The sequence below is a fragment of the Saccostrea echinata genome, unplaced genomic scaffold (genome assembly GCF_033153115.1).
Source record: "Saccostrea echinata isolate AGI-Se365-2 ecotype Australia unplaced genomic scaffold, CSIRO_AGI_Sech_v1 ptg000022l, whole genome shotgun sequence".
NCBI classification, from domain to species: domain Eukaryota; kingdom Metazoa; phylum Mollusca; class Bivalvia; order Ostreida; family Ostreidae; genus Saccostrea; species Saccostrea echinata.
In genome coordinates this window covers 4,577,099-4,604,099 of record NW_026889771.1, presented here as the reverse complement: position 1 = coordinate 4,604,099, position 27,001 = coordinate 4,577,099, and the positions used below count along the sequence as shown (strand labels likewise).

General features: G+C 32.6%; 2 protein-coding genes across 2 annotated transcripts; one reads left to right on the top strand and one right to left on the bottom strand.

Moving 5' to 3' along the window:
• Positions 1-300: 300 nt before the first annotated feature.
• Positions 301-3,419, bottom strand: LOC133190653 (cis-aconitate decarboxylase-like). Its single transcript, XM_061326345.1, has 4 exons — positions 3,414-3,419; positions 3,229-3,322; positions 1,425-1,917; positions 301-1,285 (listed from the first exon to the last, which is right to left on the bottom strand). The coding sequence occupies exons 1-4, from the start codon at positions 3,417-3,419 to the stop codon at positions 364-366; spliced, it is 1,515 nt and encodes a 504-aa protein (XP_061182329.1). The 3' UTR covers positions 301-363.
• A 2,887-nt stretch (positions 3,420-6,306) lies between these two features.
• On the top strand, positions 6,307-8,285 carry LOC133190808 (phytanoyl-CoA dioxygenase domain-containing protein 1-like). Its single transcript, XM_061326497.1, has 4 exons — positions 6,307-6,450; positions 6,740-6,956; positions 7,690-7,778; positions 7,887-8,285. The coding sequence occupies exons 1-4, from the start codon at positions 6,330-6,332 to the stop codon at positions 8,237-8,239; spliced, it is 780 nt and encodes a 259-aa protein (XP_061182481.1). The 5' UTR covers positions 6,307-6,329; the 3' UTR covers positions 8,240-8,285.
• Positions 8,286-27,001: the final 18,716 nt, after the last annotated feature.

The following is a 27,001-nucleotide window of genomic DNA, read 5'->3' as shown; positions in this document are numbered from 1 at the left end:
TTTTTAAACAGATGTAAGATAATGTGACAAGTTTTTGATATTTAGTTTATGATAGAAACAATTGTTGATAAGCTGATTACTATGAAGCAACCTCCATATTAATTTAAAAGGCAAATGGATGTATGAATGGGTGTGTGAGTGCTAAATATCCATTGTAATTTTGCTGCTAATTTAACTTGATTTTGTATGTTATACAATAGATAATAATAATAATAATAATAATAAAAAGAAAGAAAGAAAGTAGAGAGTGGTTGACGAAAAAGTAGTAACAATCATTTTATTGCTCACTTAAAAGCCTCTTAGATCATCAAGAGACAATTTTCACAACCAAATTATAATCTGTCTCTGCAAGAGAAACCGTCTTTACGAGCTCAGTAAATTTGAGAGTTCGTTGGACATAGTCTTTGCAGACATATGACTAACAAGTTTAATAATTTTTTCCTGTTGGTACTTAGGGAGGAGACTAGAGTTTTCCATAAACTTCTTCTTCACGTCTGCGTCTTTCATGGGCTTTCTCCAGTGTCCATAAGGCTCTCTGCACCGAGCACTAAATTTCTCGCCATTTTTCAGTGTAACCAAAACGTCTACATACATGGTATCAAAGCAAGGCATATTGTCGCTTGGATTAATAATGGTCGTTTTCTGCAGTAAAGTATACAGATTCTTTCTTTCCACTTCAATATTTTGAAATTTAAATGTTGCAGGGGAAACAAGTCCATCAATTAGAGCTGAACAAGCTGTGAATTGAAATGAATGCCTCGCTTCGTGTTCTGTGGCTGGAACAGGTCTGTTAATGTATTTTGATTTGGGAGCAAAGATCTCTATAGATTTAACAAAACTTGCATCTAATTCTCCATAGTAATCTGTTATTTGCTTTCGGACTTGAAGTGAGGCATCAATCGCCCAGTGCATCCCAAGATGACAAGGGTAACTTTTAATGGCTATATCCTGATTATGAAGAATCAGATTTTCAGACATCTGTACTTCTTGTAAAAGGGAACATGGATCGTAGTCTGAGAAGAAAGCTCCAAATCCCGATTCCATGTCGAGAATATTTTTGTTTCCCTCAAAGTCCTTATCAGCTAGAAGGGCTGCCTCCAACCCACTTCGGGCTGATTTTCCAGCGTGGAGCGGTTTAGTAAGCGTTCCAGCATTAGCCATTGGTGCTCCAGCGAATGAAGCGGCAATTGCGAGAGAATGAAGACATTTCTTTGGACCTAGACCAAGAAGTTTTGCTGAAGCAGCAGCGCTTCCCATAACGCCTACAATGGCTGGTGGATGTAGCCTGAAATAATTTACAAAGAATGAATAAAACCTGAATGAGTTGTTTTAAAATCTTTCAATCATGCAGTATCAATGGTTGGTGCTGCTAATGATTGAGCAGTTTTGATAACAAAGAAAAAGACATGAATAATAATATTAACCTGTTTGGAATATTTTTGGATTGGGAAGAACACCTCAGTAAAACTCCCTGGATTTGAACCCCGCAGTTGAAAGCCACTAGAATGTCTTCCAACGAAGGTTTGCAATTTTCAGGAAGAAAGTCTGCCAAGGCAAGCAAAGTCGGCAAAATGGGACTACTTGGGTGAGTAGCAGGATGCCACGTGTCGTCAAAATCCATCGAGTGACAGTTCGATCCGTTGATGTAGGCCGCCATTGCTGGTGAAGCTCTTCTGTTGTTTGTGCCCCATATCAGCGCTGGTTCGCTACTGCTGATCCTGTCTGTTACCTCTACAAATTCCTGCATGTCTCTGGAAAAAACTGTCGTGGATCCAATCAGACCAACCCCGAGAATATCCAAAATCATTCTTTTACTTCGAGATTTTACGCGGTCAGAAAGATGTTTTGTTGAAAAATTGGAGACATGTTGGGCTGTCCAAGATGATAGTGAAGTCTCTCGAGCACTTTGAACTTGTACTGTCAGAAACAAAATAATTAAAAATAAATTAAAACTCATTTAAGAGTAAATTCACATATAAGATACATTTGCCTACATTTATCGTCAACAACAGACAAAAACAAAACAAAAAAGAATGCGATAATATTGACAACATTTGACTTTTTCCATATTTAAACTGACATTTGTGTAAATTTTGCTAAGGGTCTTTAATGAATTTTATTCAAAAGAATATCGATATATCTGTTCAATTATCGATGCTATGTGGAATAGAAAAAACAGACAGCAATTCGGTTCACCTTGTACCAGAGACTTAAATTTTGTGCATTAAGACACAAGGAAGTTTTCCGATATTTGCGGGGTATCATTATCAAGTAAAATCAAGAAGTTTAAAAGGGACATATAAACCGTAGAACGGTGAAACAAGTCACACACGTTTACAGTCAGAGTACACGACTTTAAAGAACACCTAAATATATTTCAAAGTAATCATGGGAAATAAACTTTAAATTTGAGAAATTCTTGCATCAGAAACCATTATGTATGTTAAAAGTAAAATAAAAGCATTTAAAAACTTTACAAATCATTGGCGGATTCAGAAGTTTGAAAAAAGGTAAATCGTTAAAAATTATGCTACACATGAACAACTTTCAAACTTTTACTTAATCAAGGTAACAAAGGGAAATTACATGTAATGTTTAACAGACAGAAATAAGATTGAGAGACAATACGTTTATATGTATATAACTTCCGTATATATTTAAATAGTTTCCGTATACAGTATATCAGGTTTTATAATTTCATGTGACAGAAATTGTCGTGCATTGCTTCTTGGTGCTGTTTCTTGATAAAAGAAAAGACAAAGTTCAACATCCTATAACACAAAATACGGATACTATGAGGTAATGAAAATTGTCTTTGGAAGTTTAATTTTTATTTTTTGTTTTAATAATGTTTACTTTGTAAAACAATATGTGGACCACATCCTAAGCATTTTTGACCCATTTATCAATGTTTATCTGATTTTAATTGCAAAATATATTTTTAACTATGGATTTCCATTGCAAATAATATCAGAAAAAAGTTTTTTTTTTAAAAAATTATTTAATATATATATATATGAAAAAGTTTTTTTAAGACATATTGATTTAATCTTAAAAAGGCACCTTGATAGGCATAAATAACACAAGCATTCGTAAACCATGAAAGAAAATCGGAAATTATGCTTCTTATCGATTGTAGTAAAACAAAATTACATGATTTATTCATATCTTTGTATGCCAAGAAGAATAAATCTGAATTTCAGAAAATAAGATAGAAATGAGGCCTACTTTGTGCTTCGGCATGTTGGTGCACAGCTCTTCTTAGAACTTTGAAACCAATGCATGACTGTTGTACCAATTTCCCAATCTGCGTTGTGCAGCTCTGTTTTTAAATCAATGCAATATCAACATTTCATTTTAGGCACGGTTACTTGAGATTTAAAAAATTAGCATGAATGGACAATTTTACATACCGTCATCTTGGATGTTTTTCACAGGACTAATCGAAAGTTAGTTTGTCGGTCGTTTTTATATAAAAACTGACATGTGACAAATTTCCGAAATCAACTTACGTCCAGGGTATTTTTAGCAAACAAGGAAGGCATTTGCTCACATCCATACTCTAATCCCTGTCCACTTATCCCGTGATTGTTTAGTATCACTTAGTGGTAGAATTTTCTTACAATAAGGTCAAAATATAACTCATAAATTCTTTTCAGTAATTGTAGATGTCAATATACCTGTTTTTGTGAGAAAGGACATTCAAAAATGAAATCTTCTTGCTTTTACACACTTTTTAAAAAAGGTTATTCGGGGTGGGCTCCAATCTGCCAGCGTTATACTCTTTTTCGAACAAAATCTTTTTATTTTTAATTATTCTTATGATAATAAATTTTTCAACTATAAAATTTCTATCCTAAGCTCGTTATGCAAAAAGGAAGTGAAATTTAAATGTAGGAATAAGTTTGGATAATATTATAATCTAACAACTTTTTATCTGTGAAAAAAACACGCCAGTTTCAAATCATTTGGTTTTTCTCATCAGTGCAGAAGACAAAAATCACGTTACTTTAAAATACCAAGGCTTATGGACGGGTTAACCCGAAAAACCCGAGTGCAGTTTGAATGCACTTTGCTCTTTCCTTTACCCTGTTGTAGTTAGTAAAAATATCTTTGTATTCCAGAGAATGTGCTCATTTTTGATCGATGGATTCTATTGGATGAATTATAAGCGGAGGTGTAAAGGTAGAAAGGGACACGTGTTTTAGAAATAACGGGATTAAATAATATTCAGCAATTGTTTGTTTGTAAAATTAAAAATAATTCAAATATTGACACTGGTTCGTTGATCACAGTTATTCATTTATAGAGAAGTGTTATGAGCAAATAGATAATTGTGAGATTTAAGTTATCTCCAATCTATCATAACTAGTGATCTAGAGGAACCAGAAGGTTAGGCTGTTCTTCAGATTTGTATCAATGGGAAAATGATAGAACTTGAGTAGTCATTACTGCTATTGAAGCAGGATGATTTTGGCTTTTATTTTCTTAGAAAGCATAACCGTCAATTACACTTTAGTAAGGAAAAACAAGGTTTCCATATGACTTAATCAGTAAACAAAGTTTGTGTTCAAAATTTCCATATTTACTATCTATACCCTCAAGAAGTGAGATATGGTATTTGAAGGTAAAGTTGAATTGAAGGGCCCTCTGTACACATCACACTAAAGAGTTCTGATTTTGTGGTATATTTATGCAAATAGAGTAATCTGCTCTTTGATCTAGAATAAAAATAAATTGAAATATGTATTACTTAATTTGTAATCATCTCAAACATTCATAACATTTTAATATGTCAAGATGAATAGATTGAACTCTTCATTCGCAGGTATTTTTCCCATTTGAGTAAACAACAGTGATTTCTTTTCATCTGTACTTCATTGTATTAGAACATTTTTGCTGGGGGTAAATGCAAAGTACCCTATGTTGAAGATGTGAGAGATAAGCTCAACATTTACATCTTTACACACTATAAGTTTTCTCAAAGTTTTTTTTGCTTTAGTGTATAGAGGGTACTTAATTAAGGAACTCCTCGTGGATGGAACAAACATGACCTGTAGTAATCAGATTTATTAGTTGCCAGCTGTCTAGTGAAACCTAAAGATAAAATATCAATTCGTTTCATGATTGTCAGTGATCAAGAACAAATAATGTACGAACTTTAGTCACCTCTAAAACTACAGCTAATCTATAGTCAAATGCAAAAGAATTGCTGACCAAGAATATGAGTAACAATGAACCAGATATAAACACAAGCATCATACATATTTGAAACTTTATGGGACCAAGATCCAGCATTAAAACCTCTGCAGAAACGCCTTAATGTGTACTCTAGATCAAAGACTGACCTAGCTAGGATCAGTATTCTGTTGCACAAAATTGACATAGGAGATTCACGACCAGTTAAACAAAAACGTGGACAACCTGGACGAATATCCCTTCACAAGAATGAAGCAGGAAGGAAAGAACCACAAAAATTCTCATTGCAAGTATAATTGAACCATCATCCAGTGTCTGGCCTGCACCGATTGCACTTGTAACTAAAAAACGGAAGCATTCTATTTTACATCAACTACCGCAAGCTTAATAAGGTATTGCAAAAGGATTCAAACCCTACACTAAGAATGGTCTTCTATCTAGACGAGATAAATGTGGTTCAGTTGCCTAAGAGTTGGCTAGTGTTACTAGCAGGTATTCGTTACTGCATATGGCTTCTACCAATTTTAGGTCATGGAATTTACCACATTCAAGAGAAAATGGAAAAGGCAATTATCTTAACATATTAAACATATAAGAGGTTGTACTGTGCGTGAAACAAGTAAGAATCGACCCAGGGCAGCCAGAAGAAAACTGGGTCAGTATTTAGTTGGCGAACCTCTGGAAAGGGTAGTGGCAACAGAATCCTTGGGGCCATTACTTTGTACGTAGAAAGGTAACAAGTATGTTTCATTATATAAATTGTGATCAACATAACTATTTCAATCTTGACCAGTGGCCAGAAAACAAACAGCGACCCATAATAAGATTAAGATGGTTAATAATGGTTAATAAGGTTAAATTACCCCATTCTCCTCCCATTCTCTAAAGGGACCTAAGGATATTTTCAATATTCGATAAGGGTCTTGGGTTTTCCCATTGACTGAGAAACTGGAAAAGGTCTTCTTCCTGGATGATAAGGATTAATCACTTGTCAGATAGAAAATAATGTGATCACCCTCATGACTATAACAACGAGAATATTCCAATAGTGGGCTCCACAGTATATAAAAGCGATAGCCTCAGTGAAGGAAAGTGCAGCCTAGGTCTTGTAACCATACTAAGCAGATAATATGTCTGTTGATTACCTCTCACTATACGATCGGGATGGCTTCATTCCTTGTGTGGACGTCCTCGATAAATTTGAGACTCAACGACTCCAAGAAAATTTTAATGAGTTAGAAAGGGAAGCAGGTAACCCGATTTCTCTTTTAAATTTGTTTCATATCTTATTTTGAAAAAGTAAAAGATAAAGTGACAGAAAAGTCAGAGTATTCAAGTTTATTCAATAAGATACGATACAATTTACTTATCATGTGATAATATTAATAGTCACTGGAGATATTCCCTCAATGCATGTCTTCAAAGTGTAATTTAATTTTCACTGAGTTAGTGAATTTTGTTGTAAGAATGATTTAAATAAATCCTACCATATCCACTGACCTAGATTTTTTTCCCTTAAATGTGCTCTGTTCAATTATAGGAAAGAAGTCTTCTCAATATTCATTCCACAACATCCACGTGAAGCACCAGTGGGTGTTACAAGTCGCCACACACCCGAATCTACTGAAGCCGATAAGAGAAATCTTAGGACCAAACATCATCCTGTTGGATTCCAGATTCATCTGTAAATATCCTGACGCAGAAATGCGTTCTGAGGGCGGAGATTCAGCATTTGTGGCATGGCATCAAGATATGAAGTAAATAATGATATGACTATGTTGATCTGACAAGGGGTGTTGATTTATATATATATATATATATATATATATATATATATATATATATATATATATATATATATATATATATATATATATAGAACAATTATTTCTGTTTTTGAGGTCAATACGATGATTTAGCCACCTGAGGAGTAAAATATTCACCGAGCCCGAAGGGCAAGGTGAATATATTGTACTTAGAAGACATTTAACATATTTCCTTACATCACGAAGTAAATGTTTGAATAAAATATTCTTTAGTACATTTTTAAATGATATGAAACGCTACAGGAATTTACAAAACAAAATTGTTACATTGTTGGATGCTTCGGATAGAATCAACTATGATTGACCGCACTTGATCACAAATATAAGTAAATGAAAGCAGTATATTATAGTGACGTTCACATTAAGCACGTAATGAAGCAATGGAAAACTCAAGTTCTTTCTGTTGGGTAGGGGAAAAAATTAAACCTTGTTGACATGTGTCATTTCAGCTTTTTTAATCTGGTCTATGGTTACTATGATGACGATGTCTTCACATCAAGAGAAAATTGTATAAATTAATCATGGATGTTGCAGGAACGACGAATCGAACTATTTTTTTCTGCATTATTGAATGAAAATTATGTATCAAGAAATAAACTCTGTGAGGAAAAGGCTGACGTTCCAAAATCGACTATTTGTCTGAAAAAAATATGATTCTTTACAGATACTGGGGAATTGAGGGTAGAGTTGTTACTGCTTGGCTCGCTGTGGATGATGCAGATGTGGAGAATGGATGCATGATAGTCATCCCAGGTAATATCATTTCCTTTCTAACGAAGGACAACTTAAATTTCATATTCTATAAGGAAGCAGCATCTTTTATATTACATTAAATGATAATAATATTATCTTTCTAATTAGGAACTCATAAGAATGGTCTTGTAGAACATGAGAATTGTATCGTTGGAGGAAATCTGCTTAGTTCAAACCAATCAATTCCTATCCAACTGGTTGATGTGAAATTAGCTCAACCATGTCCTGTCAGAGCTGGGCAAATGTCTATCCACGATGGGCTGCTCATACATGGAAGTGAGCCGAATACGTCATCAAGACGCCGATGTGGTTTCGTCATTAGGTACGTGGCTACAAGCGCCAGACCAATCCAAGACCCAGAAAGACCACGCACCTTCCCAAGCACGGTTCTAGTTTCCGGTAAAAATTACCACAAGAATCTTGAGGATAATAAACCCGACTGGTTTCAAATAACCTATTGAACATTTAGGTCGCTCTTGTTGAAGTTTTATTCTGAAAGTTGTTTTATGTAGTCATTTACAAACTACAAACTTTTCAACTGTACATATAAAATGCAAATTTTTTTTATGTAAAGTGTACATTTGTTGATTCTTGTAATAACTAGATTCAAGCCAATTCAAACCTATAAATATTACTTTGTCAATCATGTCAAATTTCTATTCAGTTTTCGGGAAGTAAAAACATATGTACTAAGTAGCAATAGAAAATATAAGTGCTCACACTTATAATAGGGAGGATAACCCTGATAAGTCATTTTATTAAAGAAATATTCACTCTTTGAAGATAGAAGCTTAATACATGTAGCTATCATATGGTATTAATAGTATTCGAATGGTTTATTTCGAATAGTTTTGAAGTCGATTTAATATTCTGTTATGTATATAATTGTAAAAGGTTGTTTTAAGCCGATTTGTTTCGTTGTTTATTTATCATTGTTATTTATTACCATTATTTTCATATTGCTTTAAACTTTACAATTATATGTACGATAATTAGTCAGTTGATCGTATTCTTCTTTATGGCAGAGGTTATAACCCGATAAACTTCATTTCTAACAGGGTACATGTGATTCTTTTACGAAGCCAGTCATATTTATTAATTTTTTTGGTGTTCATTTTATTTATTTGTAAATCATTCAATATATGATTTTAAAAATCAGCATGTTCTATGTTAATTTATAAACCTTTGGTTATATAATTTTACAGAATCCCTGACCCATTATGCATGAGGATTTTTTGAGTGCCAAATGTTTTCATTTATTTTTTTACTATAATTGGGAATCTAAGTTGTGTATTTTTAAAACTGTGATAAAACTTTTTAGCAAATGATAATAGTAATGGAAAATAAAAACAATTGAAATTTTATTTATTAAAATCCAGAGATGTTGTGATTTTTTGTTATATAATACTTTAATACAACTCAAATATTTGATTTTGCCATTGTTAAAAATTAAAGGTTTTGTCTTTATAAAAGTAAGGCAGTATAAGTTGTAATGTTGATCATAAGCTGTTTTTTATCCACTGTATTTCTGTTCTTTATCTTCGCCTTTTACGTATACCTTATTAAGACACCAATATGGTGTTTGTCATTAGGTATGTGACAACCAGCGGCGAGCCAGAGACCAATTGCAATCAAAGAGTTAAAGATACTTTCCCAGGCACGGCTCCAGTTTCAGGGAAAAATGACACGATAACAAACCCGACTGGTTTCAAATAACTCATTTATCATTAAACCCTCTCGTCCAAGAGTTTTACTTTTGAAAGTTTTAATTGTCATTTATTCCTTTTTGTGCTACTATTAATTATTTGTACATAATCCATATTTTATGTTATGTCACTATGTGTTGATTTTTCTTATAACTAGGTTTTAAAAAAATAATTGCCTTATGACCTGATGATTGATCTGCTCATGTAAATTCTGCTCTAAACATGTACAGTGTATATTACATTCTCATTCATGTCAAATTTCCATTAAGATTTCGGGAAGCCAAAACAACTGTACTTAGTAGCAATACAAAATATAAGTGCTCACAATTTATAGTTAGAGAGTGGTAACCCCGATTAGTCATTTTATTAGAGCTCCCGGTATGAAAATTTTAACTTAATAGCTATCAGTATATAATGTGTTTGGTTGTTAATTTTGAACAATATTGAAATCATTTTCAGTATTACGTTGTGTATTGCTTCTTTTAGGTTATTTAAAGCCTGATTTGTTTTGTATTCCTTGATTTGTTTTCATAATTCATATTATTTTTTAAAAAATATTCATATATTTGACAATTTGTTCGTGTTGTACTTAATGGCAAAAGCTACAAACAGATATATGAATATATACAAACAGATATATGAATAACAGGTACAGTACCTGGCCATAAGTGAGTCATAATTTTATTTTACCTCTATATATTTCATTTAAAAATCCATTTTTCTAAAATATTATTGCAATGTTATTGTTGATCATTTTTTTATGACTAAAACACCATAAAATGTAGAATTTTTCGCAGTTTCTTTTTATAATTTCAAAATAATTTTATCTGTAAGCACTGCGGTAATATCACACGTCAAATGCGAATTAAAAATTTACATCTCTAATTTGTTAAGAAATCATAGTAATTTGAGGTTAGTAATTTTTGTCTTGACGATTTAATAAATCATTCTCAATGATTAGTGTATAATTTTGTTAAGCATTATAAGACAAGAAAGTTTGAACAATTCTGCATGATTTGGAAAAAAATCATGGAAATTGAGCTAAAATTGACCTCACAATAAGTTTTTATAAAAATTGGTTTTTCAATGAAGTATATAGTGTAAAAATAAAATTATGACTGACTTATGGCTATATACTGTATTGTACTATACCTATTCTAAAACAGGGTACGTGTGATTTTTTGGCATTCATGTATTTTACCAAGCCAGTATGAATATATATATATATATATATATATATATATATATATATATATATATATATATATATATATATATATATATATATATATATATATATATATATATGTATGTATATATATATATATATGTATGTGTATATATATATATATATATATATATATATATATATATATATATATATATATATATATATATATATATATATATATATATATATATATATATATAAATTTTCCCCTTTTTTTGAAGATTCACAAGACTCGTAAAATCATTTTAATTGTAAGCGCTTTCTGCCTTTAAATGGCTTTTCAGACAAATTCATACAAAATGAATAACATGTTTGAATTTAAAAAGATACTTGAGTTTCTGATTGACAATTTCTATATGGTTTTTGAAGACCAGGTCTTCCACAATCTATTGGAATTCCCATGGGTACCAATTGCGCCCCATTATTAGCAGACCTATTTTTGTATTCATGTAAAGCAGAATTTGTTCAAAATCTTTTACGTGAAAAGAAGAAAACACTTGCTGTGGCCTTCAACTCGACATTCAGATATATCGACAACGTATTGTCAATTAACAATGGTTATTTCCATTCTTATGTCGATACGATATATCCCAGTGAGCTTGAAATAAAAGATACCGCAGAGTCTGACACATCTGTTTCATATTTGGATATTTTCTAACGACATTAATGGTAATCTAACAACCAAGCTTTATGATAAACATGATGACTTTAACTTTTCAATTGTCAATTTGCCTTACTTATGCTGCAATATACCTACATCACCTGCATATGGGGTTTATATTTCTCAGTTGATTCGATAGCAAGAGCATGCTCTACGTATGAACAATTTCTTCAACGAAGTAAGTTATTGACAAACAAGTCGATGAAACAAGAATATGAGCAGTCTCGTTTAAAGTCGTCATTTCGTAAGTTCTATGGTCGATACAATGACCTTGTCAGCAAATACAATTTATCACTGAGTCAAATGCTGACTGACGTTTTGCATACTTATTGGCAGGCCATTATTTACACACTGAATTGTCGACAGATTTTTCCGTTATTTCCCGATCACGACAAGGAACACACGGCGGGCATGACCGGTCGGCAGGGGATGCTCATTCCTCCATGGCACCTGATCCCACCTCTGATGTTTTAGAGGTCCATGTTTGCTCTGCTCCAAAATTTGTATTGTTTAATGGACTTTTGAACTTGAATACTGTTTGTTATATCCATACTTTTCATAAAAGACTGTAAGTTATAATGCTATAATTATATACTTGTATACTCCTCAGTATTTCGCTTCCGCAATCCAGTAACTTGGTTTATAAAGATGTAAATATTGATATACCAATCTTTTTTTTTTTTTAAACCTATACTATTCAAAGTGCTTAATATTAAATAAATATTTACAAAGACGTTCAAATTTTATAGTCTGATTTGGAAAGAAATTTAAACAATATGTTTAATCTTGCAGAAAGGGTTGGGGAAAATTATCTAGACGCAAACATTCAGGTAACTATTCAGTTGAAAAGAGTTCATAATAGTTCAAGTTTAATCTTGGTAATATGAGTCAGAACTTTTCAACATTTCAGGTTATTCTCTGAAAGCACAGAATTCAATGTTGGTATATTTAATTTGTTCATTTTTGGGTTAACAAAACTGCACGCTTACATTATTTAGATACCCACTTCGTAACAAAAGCACTAAAACTAAAAATGATGCTGATTGGTCACAAAAGCACTAAAACTAAAAATGATGCTGATTGGTCCGCAGATAGAAGGGTCAGAAATTCAGTTTATATATATATATATATATATATATATATATATATATATATATATATATATATATATATATATATATATATATATATATATATATATATATATATATATATATATATATATATATATATATCATGCGATACCAAACTTGTACGACAATATAAAGATAAAGCAAAAATACTAATAAGTTACATTAGAAGTTGATAATATGATAAATCAAACGAAATACTAGTATCATCAATACAATATTTAATGATAACGGTTTAAGACAAGTGGATTTTTCCGACTTTGATAAGATTGAAGCATTAAATTTGTACTTTTTCTATTTCCTTAATTGACGATTCAAATGAAACACTGCCAAACATGTATAATATATTTAATGATACAAAATGCAATGTTTTATTCTATCGATATCAAGCTGGATTCATATCTATATCAACAAGCATTCTGAGAGTATTGCATTAGCAATACTAGTCCCCTACCGGCAAGTGTAATCTGGTTCCCGTTAAGAATTGAAAATGCCATAATTCCGTCAAAAATTAATGAAGCGGGACGTAATGCAAACTTGATCTATAACTGATAAAGGTAAAGTCACAAACCAAAAATCAGCTCAATATCTACAAGCGTTAAGAAGAAAATTGCGGAAAACCCCTAAAAATTGAAAAGGCCGTAATTCTGTCAAAAATCAATGAAGCGGAACGAAATGCAAACTTGATCTGTAACTCATCAAGGTACACTCACATACCAAAAATCAGCTCAATATCTGCAAGCGTTTAGGAAAAAAGTGTGGAAAACCAAGTGGGACAGACTGACAGACAGACAGACGGACGGACGGACAGACTCAGAGGAAACCTATAGTCCCCTCCGATTTCACCGGTAGGGGACTAACAAGCATTCTGAGAGTATTGCATTAGCAATACTAGTCCCCTACCGGCAAGTGTAATCTGATTCCCTTTAAGAATTGAAAATGCCATAATTCCGTCAAAAATTAATGAAGCGGGACGAAATGCAAACTTGATCTATAACTAATCAAGGTAAAGACACATACCAAAAATCAGCTCAATATCTACAAGCGTTAAGAAGAAAATTGCGGAAAACCCCTAAAAATTGAAAAGGCCGTAATTCTGTCAAAAGTCAATGAAGCGGAACGAAATGCAAACTTGATCTGTAACTCATCAAGATACACTCACATACAAAAAATCAGCTCAATATCTGCAAGCGTTTAGGAAAAAAGTGTGGAAAACCAAGTGGGACAGACTGACAGACAGACAGAGGGACAGACAGACAGACGGACAGCTAGACAGACAGACGGACAGACGGACGGACAGACTCAGAGGAAACCTATAGTCCCCTCCGGTTTCACCGGTAGGGGACTAATTACTAGGAAAGTATCAGTATTGCTCAAAACATAGAAGAAATCATGTTGTATGGTCTTTTGTGATCTTTTCAAGGCTTTTAACAGAGTATAGCACAAAGATCTCTTTTTAAAACAAGCATTCTGAGAGTATTGCATTAGCAATACTAGTCCCCTACCGGCAAGTGTAATCTGGTTCCGTTCCCGTTAAGAATTGAAAATGCCATAATTCCGTCAAAAATTAATGAAGCGGGACGAAATGCAAACTTGATCTGTAACTAATCAAGGTAAAGCCACATACCAAAAATCAGCTCAATATCTACAAGCTTTTAGAAGAAAATTGCGGAAAACCCGAAAAAATTGAAAAGGCCGTAATTCCGTCAAAAATCAATGAAGCGGAACGAAATGCAAACTTGATCTGTAACTCATCAAGATACACTCACATACCAAAAATCAGCTCAATATCTGCAAGCGTTTAGGAAAAAAGTGCGGAAAACCAAGTGGGACAGACTGACAGACAGAGGGACAGACAGACAGACAGACGGACAGACAGACAGACAGACAGACAGACGGACGGACAGACTCAGAGGAAACCTATAGTCCCCTCCGGTTTCACCGGTAGGGGACTAATAACAAACTTATGATATAATTCTGGTTATCTTCTCCTCATCGTCGCAAGCCACGGGTTTTGTGTCCATTCTATTTCCACAAACAGAATGGACACAAAACCCGTGGCTTGCGACGATGTCTTCTCCTTTGGTTTTCTAGTTATCTATGTCAAAGGTCACAAAAAGTGATCAATCTTATAAGTCAAGTAAACAAAACGAATCGTGAACAGGTTAAAAAACTATAGACCCCTGGAAACATCAGCGGTGGAACCAGGTACTTGAAAGGGGTAAACATCCCCCGTCGACCGGTCACACCCACCACGATCCCTATGTATTGATCAAGTATACGCAGTACTTCGTAGTCTAATTTAGTATAAAAGTAATGTCTTAACAAATAGTATGAAACACGTCAGACAAAATACGACCCAACGACAGTTTGTATTTACAAACAAGGTCATTATAACGACCGTAGAATTTGAAAAATGCTGCCTTTTAACGGAGTTGAAGAAATCCTCGTAACATCAACTTATTTGTCAGTAGCTTGCTTCGGTTTAAAATATGGTTATATTCATAGTACATGTATGTTCTTGCTATCGAAACAGTTGGGAGACATAAACCCCATACGCGGGTGATGTTGCAGCATTGCTTCATAAAGAATGGAAGTTGTCAGTGGAAAAGCTGAAGTCATCCCGTTTGTCATAAGTTATATGGATTATTCAATGTATAGTTGTACTTTATTTACGGAATAAACAGGAAGTGAAGAACACAGTGCTTAAAGAGGCATTTCTGCAATTTTTGTGTATAACATTTTTGTCGAAGAATTCATTTTTCAATGACAAAATATGTAGGTATAAAACTTCTGTTTGTCATATTTGCGCTAGAAAATCTATTTAAAAGTTTAACACAAAGTTGCATTATTGTTGTTATGTGCAAAAATCGATTTCCTTTATAATATTATAAAGTGTAAAATAACTAGCTCAAATTTTGGTGGTTTGAGAAGAAAAAACATTAGTTTTCTGAAACAATACTGAAAATTGTGAAATCACTTTTTTTGTGGATAAATTTTCGTGGCTTGAGAAAATCATTCGTATGAGGCGCCGTTTTGGTATTTTTTGCCATTTAGTGATATCACCTATTTATTGCCACTTATTGATATCACCTTTTCAAATTGGTGATATCACCTTTTGGAAATGAATAGGTGATATCACCTATTCAATTTAAATTAGTGATATCAATAATTCGAATAGGTGATATTACATATTTGCATTTCTTACAATAAATAATGAATGCTTCTTTCCTCAAGACTATCTAGAATTCCATTGGAACCAAGCAAATTCGGGCTTTCCCCTGTATCTTAGTACCAGACATTTTAAATACCTTATGTTATAAATCCCTGTTAAGTTCTACTGGGGTGCTTAAAACTAAAGCTATAATCCATTTTCTCTAAGAATGCTAAGTTATAAAACGAAAGTGAAAGTAAATGAGACTTAAAGACTTCAGTCTTGGGAGCAGTTCTTATTTCATAAATAATTTGAATAGGTATTATCACCTATTCAATTAGGTGATATCCCCTATTCGAATAAGTGATATCACCTATCCAAAATGATTAGGTGATATCATCTATTCGAATAGGTAATATCACCTATTTGAATTGGTGATATCACCTTTTTAATTTGAATAGGTGATATCACCTATTCGAATAAGTGATAGCACCTATTCAAAAGGAATAGGTGTTATCGCCCATTTGAATAGGTGATATCACCTATTCGAATAAGTGATATCACATTTTCGAATAGGTGATATCACCAATTCAAATCAAAATAGGTGATATCACCTATTCAAATAGGTGATATCACTTATTCAAATAGGTGATATCATCTATTCAAATAGGTGATATCACCTATTCAGAAGCTGAGTAGGTGATATCACTTATTCGAATAGGTCTTATCACCAAGTGAATAGGTGAAATCACCTATTCGAATAGGTGATATCACTTTTTGGCAGTAAATACAAAAAACGGCGCCTCATACATTCGTTCAAGGGAATTATATATTTATATTATTAATTGTATTATATTATACAATTAAAGCAAAAAAAATAATGAAATACAAAACATCAGTTTAAAAAAATAAAATCAAAAGACTCCGTTGCAATATCAACAGACTCCGTTGCAAAAAGAAAGTCATTAAGTGGATTTACACTAGACCCCCCCCCCCCCCCCAAGGTGGATCCGGCCCCAGTGAAAAGTTAACTGACATATTAGCCTACCGTTGACTTTTCTTAAAAGTTACAAATCACGTAAACATGTTTTTTCAATATATGTAGAGCATTTCACACCGAAATATATTAAAAGCGTGTTAAGAAAATTCTTTTATCTGGAAATTGTTAAAACTACGATTTTCGGGACGCGTTTGATTGACACATATCCTTGTACTTTCACAAAGTTAACTTATCCTTGTATAATTTTTATTTGTATTCTATAATTTTTCATTTGTATTCTATAATTTTTCATTTGTATTGTATAATTTTATAATACAGTATATTTTGGTGTGAAATGCTCTAGCAACATATAAGGCATGATATTATTCATAAAATTTTTAAAATATATATATATAAGCTTCAAATCTGTGTCCCAGTCCCTTTAACTCTCTGGTTTATTAAGATCTTAGAAAATTAAGAGATATAAATTAATATCGATGATTATGTAGTGAGTATGTGAATCAAGATTTCTATGACTAGAGAGAATATAGTATAAGTGGACCCAGTTCAAAACAGGAAATTTTGTGAGTAGGTTACATTTTCACAAAACAATGAGGGGATACATTGAAGCGTCCTCGTGACATTTGCAATGGAATACACAATGACTCAGGAATGTTGATATTTCAGTCATAATATATAGAATGCTAAGAAAAAAAAATCTCAGTTTCATCATTATGACTCTGAAAATGTTTGATAGAAGTGGATCTAAGTGTTGTATTTAAAACACACATTCACATTTTCTAATCTATTAAAAGCGGTATAAATGTATTACTTTAGTTTTCCTTGTCTATGTTTTGTTCTATGATGTTTCTCATGTGTGGGATATGAGGGGGGGGGGGGCAATAGAGTGTGGGGAATGTGTGTGTGGGTGTGTTTCCTTTGATATTTTGTGTATTTGTTTGATTGGTTTGTCTGTACATCAAAATCGTTAACACTGGCCATATAGCTTTTAAATTGTAAGAGAAAAAAAAACTGTACCAAATTTGACCACCTATATGTCTGGATCAAAGTATTCTCTCCAAAAAGATTTATTACATTGTTGTCATCTAGGACATTCCGTTTCACAAACACACTGGTTACATAGTGCGAATTAGAAAAAAAAAATACGTCACTCATATCTGTATTCTAACAATTTTCACCAAAACTAGCATGTAATCTTTAAACTTTTAACATATTTTATTGAACAATTCAATAAGGATTGGGAAAGAGGCAAAGCCCATGCACACCCTCTCCTTTAGCGTGTAATCTTCTGCATTTTTTCTTGAATGTATGTATTTTTTTTTTCAAGATGTCAAATTTGGAAAATTATTAACTTGTATCATTTTTATTTTTAAAAGAATTTTATATGATGTTCTCTACAGCGTGTTTAAAAAGGTTAACGTTTAAAAAGCACTTATTTATAACATTTCATATCGCTTCTGTTTGTGACGAAATTTAACCAGTATAGAATAGGATTCGTCTTGTCGTAGCCCATTTATGTACTTGGCTATTTAAATCCAGAAATGTGTCCCTTTTATTTAAAAATCTGATGAAATTTGATCGATTAGAATTCAATTGGATTTGACGATACGTATACTTATATTTTTTGAAAATATTTGCTTATCTAGGTGGATTTTTATTTTTTCATAATCATGTGACCTTTCATAGATACTGCCCTTTTTTCACCAAGAGCCCTGTCATTTCTAATTATTGATAATTTCTTGTTTTTATGATAAATATTTAAAAGATTAAAGTGCAAATATTCTTGAAATTAAATCAGGTTGTCTGATTTTAAGACAAAGTTCTTAGGAATTTGTGAGCGCGGTTCAGATTCATTACTGATTCATATCTATGCATATGTGAAGTTTGCACACTCAGTAATTCTAAATAAATGAACAGAAAAAATCCAAGATGTTCGCGTCTAGATTACGAGCTAATAATAATTTATTACTTTGTAAGTTTTGATTGGTTTAGGACAAGGTAATTCAAAAGTTTCCGTCTTCTTGTGCAGTATTAGAAATGAGAAACCTCAGAAAAACAGCAAATGTAACTTCAGATAGGAACAATTAACCCTTAACATAAATTAGATACCTTGATATTAGATGAACATGTCCACCGACAAAATATTCGTTGAATAAAGTTAAGGGGCAAAGGATAATTTAGAATAAGCCACTGGTTAAATACATTTTGAAGTACATTTCTGGTATTAACTTGTTAGAATATTTCATGTGTCCAGTTCCTTTCATGTTTTATTCATATGTGACACGTCACTTTAGTGTCCTGAAATTTTTTTAAAAATTTGGAGCAAAAAAAAAAAAAACGAAATCATAACCAAAAGTCACACTTCCATTATATGAAGATGAATGGCCCAATATTTCTACCTGATCAGTGATATTTTAAATAGTAGCAGGACATTTGCACCGTCTATGTGTTGTCATTTTGGCTCAATATCTATAAGTACATGGCTTTTTTCTTTCTTTCTTTTTTTTTTACAACATTTGCACAAAACCTATCAAACGAACAACTACTGTGTCACCTAACGGTAATGAAGACATTGAAGGAAGGACAACTTGTACATGCATGTCGCAAAACCTGTCCATCAATCTTCATTCTTTATTCGTGACCAGAAAGCAACAGGAAGACAGGTTTACAGTTACAAAGCATAAGGTCATTGAATAAGTATAATTCCATTATAGGAACGCGTAAACCTCAGATGCTGTACGTTTTTTCTCCCTTTCTCACAATTTTGAAGTAGGATAGACCTGTACATAAATTTCAAAACCTCGTTATCTATTGACCCTATCCTCTTACTTTGTACATGTAAATGGTTTTTATTTTTAATTTTTCCCACAAAACAGTTGATAATGAAATGTGAAGGTACAGAACAGTAATCATCCTCAAAAATCCAATGGAACAATACAAACTGTGAGCAGAGCAAACACGGACATCTTAAAACATCAGACGTGGGATCAGGTGCCATGGAGGAGTAAGCATCCCTACTATCAATGTTCGTTATCTTCACCTATTTCATACGAATCTCATTTTAAAAAAAACAGTTATTAACGAATTTAACTCTAAAAAGAGGAAAAAATGAGCTCTTTCTTTGCTTTAGAGGTGAAAATTCTTGTGCACACATATACACCACGTAGCATATACATGTATGTATATACCCAAGTGTATACGACTTTGCATTGAATAAACAAGAGTATAAACAAAAATAAAACATAATTAAATGACAGTAATTCGTAACCAAATTACTAGTAATCATCACTTCACTAGCCCTGAGATGTTTACATTTGCCTCCAATGGATTTGTCTGTGCTCAGCTGATCATACTTTTCCAAATCTAACTATATTCAAACATCGTCAAATAAATTGCAGAGACCAGTTATTATTCGACCAAGTCTCTATCCTTACTCCTCACCAAAATATTAACTGCTGTGAAGAAGAAACTTCAGAAGTACTATGCTACAACATATTCAAGAGCTGGTGTAAATCGAATGTGGATTCTGACAAATGTGGAAAATGTGGAGTTTAACGAGATAGTTGAAAACCCTGAAATATACTTATTTGTCAGAAGCCTGTCTCTTTAAATAAAATTATCATACTCGGAACATGATCTTGAATATGGGAGACATAAAAACCATGTGTATGTAATCGTGGAATTGCTACATAAACAGGGAAAGTTGATGATGGAGAAGCTGATGAAATACAGTTTAGTTGTTTGTTGGCCATTGATGTCTGTAGTCATTAAAATATCCAAGTATGAAGCAAATATCGCAGACTCTGCGATGTCTTTTATTTCGAGTTCACGGGGATATATCGAGTTGACATGTGAATGAAAATAGATAATTTTTATGAGGAACTCCAGTATCTTTTCAATAACAACTTCAGAGTACTTTTGGAGATTTTTGAGAATCCACGTTTGATTTACACTACTTCAAAATGTTGAGGCACTCTATGCCTTGAGGCTCTCCTTCACAGCAGTTAAAATTTCGGTGAGCAGTAAAGGTAGGGGATCGGTTGAACATTCAAGGTATCACACCGGTAATTGACCAATAGGATACTCTCCGCGGATACAAAATTGGTTGCCAGGCTTAGTCTATTAAGGATGAAATTCTGCTTCAAAATATGCACAAAAAACTTCTGTCAGAGTGCTCAGTGTGTATTCTTGACTGCTCTGGAGTAAGGGAGATAAATGCATCATATCTCCAGCAATAATGGGAATTAGATCCTCAGACTTCAGGAAGTTAGTGACAGTTATTTAAGAAATCTCAGGTGCAAAAATGAAAAAAATCTGACAACTTTAAAGGTCCTTGAAGGTGATTGTGTAAAATCATCTACACTCATATTAAAGGCAGTTTTAATTGACATTAATTTGTACAGATTTCTATGTAAAATACTAATAATATGTCATGTTTTACCCTCAAAACTCCAAATTATGACTTTCAAAGTAGGATTATGCATCTGACATGTAGAAAGAAGTTAGAAAATGTTGGGTTTTTTTAATTTTAGATGACTTTAAACTCTGTGCACCACCTGATCGCAGTCAATTATACTGTCTACAGACTTTGCCATAAAAGCACTTTAAAATAGGCTGATTTTTTCAAGAAAAGACTAATTCTGGGTTTGTGAATGAGTTTTCAACAAAAGTGACAACTGTGATAAAATGTGAAGAAGTAAAACATGTTTTTAAGAAGTGTTAAATTTTACAGAGACTGGGTTTACTTTCATTTTATTCACCTTAAGTGATTCATTTATTACTGGAGTGGAGGAATAGAAATAATGAAATGGGTTAAATATGTCTAATAAAAGTAATGCACAAATAAAATTTATTAAGAATTTTTCAAAAATAAGAAGCTTATGACCAAAAAATGCATAAATACTGTCAGGGCATGAGAGTGAATACTTATTCTGAGTCCCAACCATGCATCACACATATAGTACAGAATGTCACTTAGCACCATGGTATGCCTGATATGGTTCTCTCGACTTTTTCCATGCTTTCGCAGCTGACATTCAAGATTTTTCAGTTTGCCGGAGAATGTTTTTTGTCATTTTACCACTTCTATGTAGGTGTTGACCCTCTCTTTTAAATTAAGTCTCAGTCAGGATGTTTATTTTAGCATGATTTGTTAAGCACATTAATGTACTGAAATATTAATAAATTACAAATTAAAGTGGTGAAGAAATTTGACATATTTACACAATCAAAATATCAGAATAACCATAATTCAGCTAATAAAGTGCCCTGTTCTTCTTTTGTCACTTCCTATAAATTTTATCAGCAGTTTTTGTACACCCACCCACCTCCAAGAATCATGGAGGATGGCCTGATATTAGTTTCTTTGTTGCATTTATTAACATTTAAAAGTGTTAAGACCCATAAAAATGTTTAAGATTTATATTTTTAAATTTAAATGTTGAATTTTTATGTAAATTTGGTGAAACAAAAAGCTGTAATCTTGAATTAATCATGAAAATTCATCAAACACCTTTGAAATTCCTGAGTAATTCAATGAAAAGAGGATAATTATGTATGTTCAATTGGAATTTCATGGCTAATTTGTGTCTGCAGAGAAAGCCAGTTACATTAATCACAACAATAAATTACATCTGAATTGTTTTCTCCATTTTCTTATCATCAAAGCAAGTTTAATGGAGTGTCAGAGCTGTCCAGAACCTCCCCAGATGCTGATATCATTTGGACAGCTTTTTAGATAAACTTCTGCATAGCAGGTTGTAGACAAGTACCTAGGCTTTATTTGGAACATAAATTGACCAGATGCAGATTTTATTATCAGCCTAATGTTTAACAATTTCTGTAAATTCCGTCATTCTTAGGAGGGTAAAATGCAATTTTGTTATGTAATAATTGCATAATGGTCTTATACTTGTGAATTATTTTTTGTTTGTTGTGAAGAACAGTGCATATACTCTCCACGGATACAAAATTGGTTGCCAGGCTTAGTCTATTAAGGATGACATTCTACTTCAAAATATGCACAAAAAACTTCTGTCAGATTGATTGATTGATTAATGTTTTACGCCGAATCGGCACTATTTCAGCCATATACCGGCGAAACTTCTGTCAGAGTGCTCAGTGTGTATTCTTGACTGCTCTGGAGTAAGGGAGATAAATGCATCATATCTCCAGCAATAATGGGAATTAGATCCTCAGACTTCAGGAAGTTAGTGACAGTTATTTAAGAAATCTCAGGTGCAAAAATGAAAAAAATCTGACAACTTTAAAGGTCCTTTACCTGATCCTGCAATATACTCAGTATTTTTACATGGTCTCTCTACTTCCCGTAGATCACTTTCGGTCTACTGAAAACTGAATGATATTAGATAGTTCGCATTTTCCTAATTAAATTGTTTAATGCGATTCTTATGAAAGTCTCCATGTATTAATGTATATATAATATACATATGTATTTCTAACCTCTTTATCCATTCTAACAGAGTGTCAAGGACCTCTTAAAATGATTGCGTTTAGGTCGTCATTTTGAACTATATTTATAGCAGCAATAATGATCTCTAGCTGAAAGACGAGAAAGAGTCACTTGATATAGATTTATTACATGTACCGTGTATGTTCTGATTAAGAAAATTTATAAAAAAATGTCTATCAATTCCTACAGGGTATATGTTCTGACATAGTTAGTGTTATAGCTTTTTGTTTAGGCCTACTTAGTAATGATCTCAAAGCTGAAGCTCTGATAAACGCATTTATTAATCCCTCTGAGTAGTAAACTCATCTGCGTAACAATTGGCCTTGCTTAGATTTTGAGCTTAAAGAAATATGAAATTGATTCATAGCAGTATTAGTCAATATGGAATTCTCTTTGAAAGTTATTAGATCCATTTTAAAATATTTTGTGTCATATGTAGAATAACACACATAATTATTCCTTTTTGAGACTGGATCATAGTCAGTCGCTCTAGTATAGTATATAGTATTTCTTATTTTTTAAGGTGACATATATTTACGAGAGTAAAACAAACAAAAAATAATAAATCTCCTTAAAAAATCTATTGAGATATTGCGTGATCAAGGATTTTCGCTTTCCTGTTTGCTAATAGCAATTTTCTCCCTTAGGAAAACAATTGTGTCATTAAAGTTTGGAACCATTAATAACAGCCTCGCTTGCTGAACCAGAATGTCAACATTGCTTGACAGAAGCATTGTCCATCATTAGAGAATGGAAATCGATGACCGCAGCAAACATTACATATCCAGCAGTAGCCTGACATCGTTCAAGGGTTCATTTCAAATACCACTAGTACAGCACGCAATTTTCCTCTCCGCATTTATTTACTACGTAAAATAGTCAACATAAACAAAAATTCCAAAAGAATTGATATATAATTAAGATTTTTCGAATATTTTTCATTGGATGCTGGTAACCATGATTACTGTGAGAAGTATTGATCTCATGCACGGGTTTGACATGCGCCGACTGTGATCTCGGCCTACGCTCGTGCTAAATCTCAGCTAAAGAGAGATGTTTGTTTAATGGTGGACCATATTTTCACTTTATTCTGAAAAAAGATTGTATGTAAGTACTAAGATACGTTTTTCCTTGCATTTTAGATTTTCTTCAACCGATTTCTGTGTGTTTGTTGACCGACGAATATATAGGATACTTAAACTATAGGTATCAGTTCTCAATGTACAAACGACTCTCATGTAAATCACTCAGAAATATTACTTACTATTCTGAAATAAATTTAAAAAAAAAATTTAAAAAAAAATGTTTAAATTACCATCTACATAAGTCAATGTAAGATGGAGACAAAATATGGAAACTTTATAAAACCCAGTATTCAACTTTTTTTATTTTTTGATTCTTAAAATTATTTGATCAATTCCTTCACATTTAAAACAGAATGCACAGGAATTGATAATCAACCTAAAAGCCTCATTGTGAGCTCTTAATATGCCATCTTATCTAGCTTTTAACATCGCTCTGTTGCTGTGATCGACTATCACAGTACACGAACAACGTTAACTCATGGAAGTTAATATATCGTCGGCAATCTTAACCAGTTAACCTTAGTCTTTGAAAATGAAGGGTTTCTTTCTTTCTTTCTTTCTTTTTGTTTTTCTTTTTTTTTTTTTTTTTGAAAATTGAGAAAATTTGAAAAAGAAAAGCAATGAAAACAAAAAAAGGGAAGATTTAGTCCAAGTTAAAACATAATATATATATATATATTATATTGTAATCTCGATAAAAATAATATATTCTTTTGCCTCCTGTGCCTTTTTTTCTTTTACTCAAGCTAAAAATTCAAGTAAATTTCATAAATATTGCAAAAAATGTATAATTTAAATTATGGTATTTTCACACAATTCTGAAACAGTAACTCCCAAACTTGGATTTTATTTTGGACTATGTACTAATTACCACTGCAAACTGTTCATCGAAGTTAGAATCTGATACAAAAATGATGTCTGCTGGTGTAGTCTATTGCGTATCATGTTTCATTGAAATCGGACCAAACCTGTAATATAATAGAAGGACTAGCAATTTATAATAAAAACGATTTTTTCACTCAATGAAAATATCTATATCGTCCTAGAATGATTTGGCAAATTTTGTAAAAAGTGACACTGACTTTTGTACTATAACTTTTGAAACCATTTTCCTTTTAATGAATTATTGGAGTAATACGTGAAGTGGTGATACATATTATACACCTATTTACTGGCTATGAGGACAATAGCAAGTTTATCGTTCCCCAAGACAGCAACTATTTCCCGAGGCGCAGCCGAGGGAAATAGTTGCTGTCGAGGGGAACGATAAACTTGCTATTGTCCGAATAGTCAGTAAATAAGTGTTTTATTATACCGAAGCAGTCTTTACTTGTGTTACGTCACAACCTGTATAAAACCAGAAGAGTTCCGAGATGAAAAGCGAGGGAAACAGAATGCTGCCGGTGAATAGTTTAGTGACTATTTCACCATGGGCAAATAGCACAAAAACTATTCCACGATAGGGGCTGTTTGGAAAAAATAGCATGTTTATTCGTAATATTTTTTATAGAAAAAATTCACAGAGGTATAATAAATAAAGATATCGTCCACACTACTTTATATGTACATAAAGGAGAAAGATTCTGTGAGAGAAAAAATTGATTGAGGGCCAAAGAGCCGAGGAGAGTCGGCAAATTGACCGATTTTCTGTTGGGTTTTTTTCCTATATAATATTGTGTTTAGAATGAACAGTCCAAGGCAAGTGTACATATATTTAGAAAACAAAATTTCGTGGAACATTTTTTTTAAACTAATGGGCAGTATCGAGTGAGATAGGTATGGAGGTACCAAGTCATTTATATGACGGTCAGGGCAAGACATTAAAGCAGCGTTTTCTCAAACATTCAAATCTCAAAGCATGCTGAATAAATTCCGTACAAGGATGTAATTCTAAACCATTCTGTAACATCCTTTTAATGTTAAACCAGAGGAATGATTCTAGCTTTTGATGCACCATAATTTTGTTCAAAGTTATGTTTGGAAAAGAGGGTCACTTCCACACACTACGTGCCTGTGTCACGGAGGGAAATAGTCGTAATGCCGGCGCCCTTTTCTTTGTTTTTTTCTTCCTTTCATTCTTTTTTTTTTTTTTTGGACAATAAGAAACCTTTGAGCTTTTAACCCTACCTTTGATTCGTGCGGACTGAAATTGTTTTATATATCATTATAAATCTATACTATAGTGAATAATAAATATTATGTGATGTGTTAAAAATTTCAAAGTCATGCACCCTTTGATGAAGTTTCTGTTCAAAGGATATTTTCTTTCTATTTTTAATTAACTAAATCCTTAAAGTCGTATTAATGGGGCATAGTCACTCTATGCCCCTGCATGGTTGATAGAATATGAATATATACAATTATTCGTGTATTTATTTGTAGGTTGTCAAAATCGTTTGGTTTATGAGTATTCAAAAGTTCTCATTATATCAGAGTAGTTCTTTCAAATTTAAAATAAATTATTCTTTTTCATGTGTTTGTCAATGAGCCGTATAATTTCTGATATAAAATGGTCATTAAATATGAATTCATACACATATATAGTGCTCCGTCACACGTTACAGAATGACTAAAGAATCAGGAAGCAGCAGAAACGGAGGGGGGGGGGGATATAGTGACATAGGATTATGGTACACATTTTAATTTTGAATTCATTCAACACTTCCGGTCATTGTGCTGTTCAATATATCATTTGATTTATGGTCATTGGTACGAATTTATCAAACAGTATAATATCAAGGTACATTGTAGTATAAGTATCAAATTGATATGATGCTGCAGTTG

What these genes read in the sequence shown, in the direction of transcription:
- LOC133190653 (XM_061326345.1), bottom strand. An exon ending in CCAACATGCCGAAGCACAAA is followed by an intron (nt 1,918 to 3,228) that starts GTAGGCCTCATT and finishes TGTTTCTGACAG; the next exon opens with TACAAGTTCAAAGTGCTCGA. An exon ending in TCCAAAAATATTCCAAACAG is followed by an intron (nt 1,286 to 1,424) that starts GTTAATATTATT and finishes AAATTATTTCAG; the next exon opens with GCTACATCCACCAGCCATTG.
- LOC133190808 (XM_061326497.1), top strand. Translation starts at nt 6,330, where the DNA reads ATGTCTGTTGATTACCTCTCACTATACGATCGGGATGGCTTCATTCCT. An exon ending in TGAGTTAGAAAGGGAAGCAG is followed by an intron (nt 6,451 to 6,739) that starts GTAACCCGATTT and finishes GTTCAATTATAG; the next exon opens with GAAAGAAGTCTTCTCAATAT. An exon ending in ATGCATGATAGTCATCCCAG is followed by an intron (nt 7,779 to 7,886) that starts GTAATATCATTT and finishes CTTTCTAATTAG; the next exon opens with GAACTCATAAGAATGGTCTT.